The following is a 2,363-nucleotide window of genomic DNA, read 5'->3' as shown; positions in this document are numbered from 1 at the left end:
CTCTCCCCTCCCCTCCCCTTCCCGCTTTCCTATCCTATTAGCTGCCCTCTCCATCCCTCCTCCTTTTCCCTCTGATACCCCCTTGGCTGTCTCCCCTAACTCTCCCCCCCCCCCTATCTCTTTCCCCCTCCTCTCTTCTCTCTTCTCTCTGCTCTGTCCCTTTAGCTGCCTCCCCATCCCTTACTATTCCCTACCTTCGATTTCCCCCTTTCCATTTCTCTTAGCTTCGCCTATCCCCTTCCCTCCCTCTCCCTCTTTTCTATCCACCTAGCAGTTGCTAGGTGGCTTGAAGTTGCAGTTTGCTCATATCACCTTAGTTGCTTCTCCCTTTACCTATCTCCTCTCCTTCTCTTTCCCTATCTCTTTCCTCTTTCTCTTTATTTCCCCTTAGCTATACCCCCATCCCCTTTCCTATCCCTTCCCCTCCCTCTTTTCTATCCCTTTGATCTGCTTTCTCACCCTCTTGGCCTTCCTTGTCTCCCAACCCTCAGCTTCTATTCCTTACTCTCATCCACTATCCCCGGTGGTCTCCTTCTCCCTTTTCTCCCTTCTCCCTCTTCCCTACCCCCTCCTCTGTCTATCCCCACTTCCTCACTCTTTCTTATCCCCTTGACCTGCTCCTCCACCCCTTCCCTATCCATCAATTCTACTAACTTTCCTTTGCCCTCCACATCATCCCCTTATCCCCTCCCTTTCTCTTTCCATTCTTTCTTCTCCTATTCGCCTCTTCATCTCCCTATCCACCTCCCTATCCCCGCCCTGCCGAAGGAGCAACGTCCTGATCTTGTCAGTTGATCAAGACGCTGGTTCAAGAGCAAGAAATATTGACTTTGTAAAGAAGGGTTCTTTTCCTCTGCGCCGCCGGGACCAATAAAGGAATGGAGGGTGAGGGAGGAAGGGAGGGTGAGGGAGGAAGGGAGGGTGAGGGAGGGAAGAAGGTTGAGGGAGGAAGGGAGGGTGAGGGAGGAAAGGAGGGTGAGGAAGGAAGGAAGGGTGAGGGAGGTAGGGAGGGTGAGGAAGGAAGGGAGGGAAGGAGGGTGGATGAGGGATAGAGTAGGAGGGGGATGGAAGTGAGAGGGGCGAAGAGGGAGGGCTGGGGTGCGGAGAGGAGACGGGAGGAGGGTGAGGGAGGAAGGGAGGTAAGGAGGAGAGCAGGGAGAGGAATGCAGGGAGAGAGGAGGGGGAGGGTGAAGGAGGAATAGATATGGTGGATAGAGAAAGAAAAAGTTAAATGAGAAATGGATTGGAGAAAAATGCATGCAGTGCAAATACAACAAAGGGGAAGAAAGAAGTTGAAATAGATATTATTTAAAGATAGATGGACTGGTGGATAGAAAAAATAAATAAAGATGGATAGATAGAATGAGGAAGAGGATGTACTAAAAATGTATTAAGCAAATAACAAGAATTACATATATAGAGAAAAAAAGAGAAAAAAGAGAGAGTAGAAACAGAGAGAGAGAGAGAGAGAGAGCAAGAGAAAGCGAAAGCAAACGCATGAACGAATGGGAAAGAGCGAGAGAGCGAGAGAGAGAGAGAGAGAGAGAGAGAGAGAGAGACAGAGGTAGGGAGAGAGATGAGAGACATTTGATAGACAGGTATAATAATTGTTGATGGTTGCAGATCCGTGATGACAACCAGTCAGCCGAACTAAAGTGCTGCTGCTACACGTCGGGAAACAGTTTCACACATTTAGTCAAACAATTTACTCGGATGACATAGAGGAAGCTCTCCCTTGTGCGCCCTTTATCCGGGCCTCCTTTAATGCCCTCGCTGCTAATGCGCAGTGTGTGTGCCGTGCACGTAGCCTCTATATAAGCACATGTGACGGTTGGCGTGTTCGATGTTTGCGTGGGTGTGTGTGTGTGTGTGTTTGTGTTTGTGTTTGTGTGTGTGTGTGTGTGTGTGTGTGTGTGTGTGTGTGTGTGTGTGTGTGTGTGTGTGTGTGTGTGTGTGTGTGTGCTTGCGTATATATCAATAAGTTTGTTTAATAAAGTTACTGTTACAGAAGTAAAATTGCCACTTTACAACGTAAGCATCCACATGTCCCATATAATACAGTAAGGTATTGTATGGGACAAAATATGTGTTTGCATTTATTCATTCATCTACTCGTCTGTTCGTTTATTCATTTACTCATTAATTTACCCAGTTAGTTACTCCCTTACTGACCTCTCTGTTTACACACAAGCACACACACACACAGCATTCACAAACACACCCAAACATTATTAATTCCAAAAATCCATACAACTTCCTGAACCTACCCGGCCCTCTCTTTCAACATGATCATACGAAGTCCATACGAAGAGTTTATTAAAACGAGAAAATCCTATTTATTTAAGGTATATTCGAAGCGCAAT

The 2,363-nt window shown here is 47.1% G+C and overlaps 1 protein-coding gene across 1 annotated transcript in view; it reads right to left on the bottom strand.

Moving 5' to 3' along the window:
* Positions 1 to 1,664: 1,664 nt before the first annotated feature.
* LOC125047903 (Down syndrome cell adhesion molecule-like protein Dscam2) overlaps positions 1,665 to 2,363 on the bottom strand; it is a 372,111-nt gene continuing 371,412 nt past the window's right edge. The window contains exon 10 of the mRNA XM_047646450.1: positions 1,665 to 1,810. Coding sequence (XP_047502406.1) covers positions 1,665 to 1,810 — 146 coding nt within the window. The remainder of the gene's footprint in view (positions 1,811 to 2,363) is intronic.

This window comes from Penaeus chinensis, chromosome 42 (genome assembly GCF_019202785.1).
Source record: "Penaeus chinensis breed Huanghai No. 1 chromosome 42, ASM1920278v2, whole genome shotgun sequence".
Classification (NCBI taxonomy): domain Eukaryota; kingdom Metazoa; phylum Arthropoda; class Malacostraca; order Decapoda; family Penaeidae; genus Penaeus; species Penaeus chinensis.
This window is presented reverse-complemented; position numbering and strand designations above follow the sequence as displayed.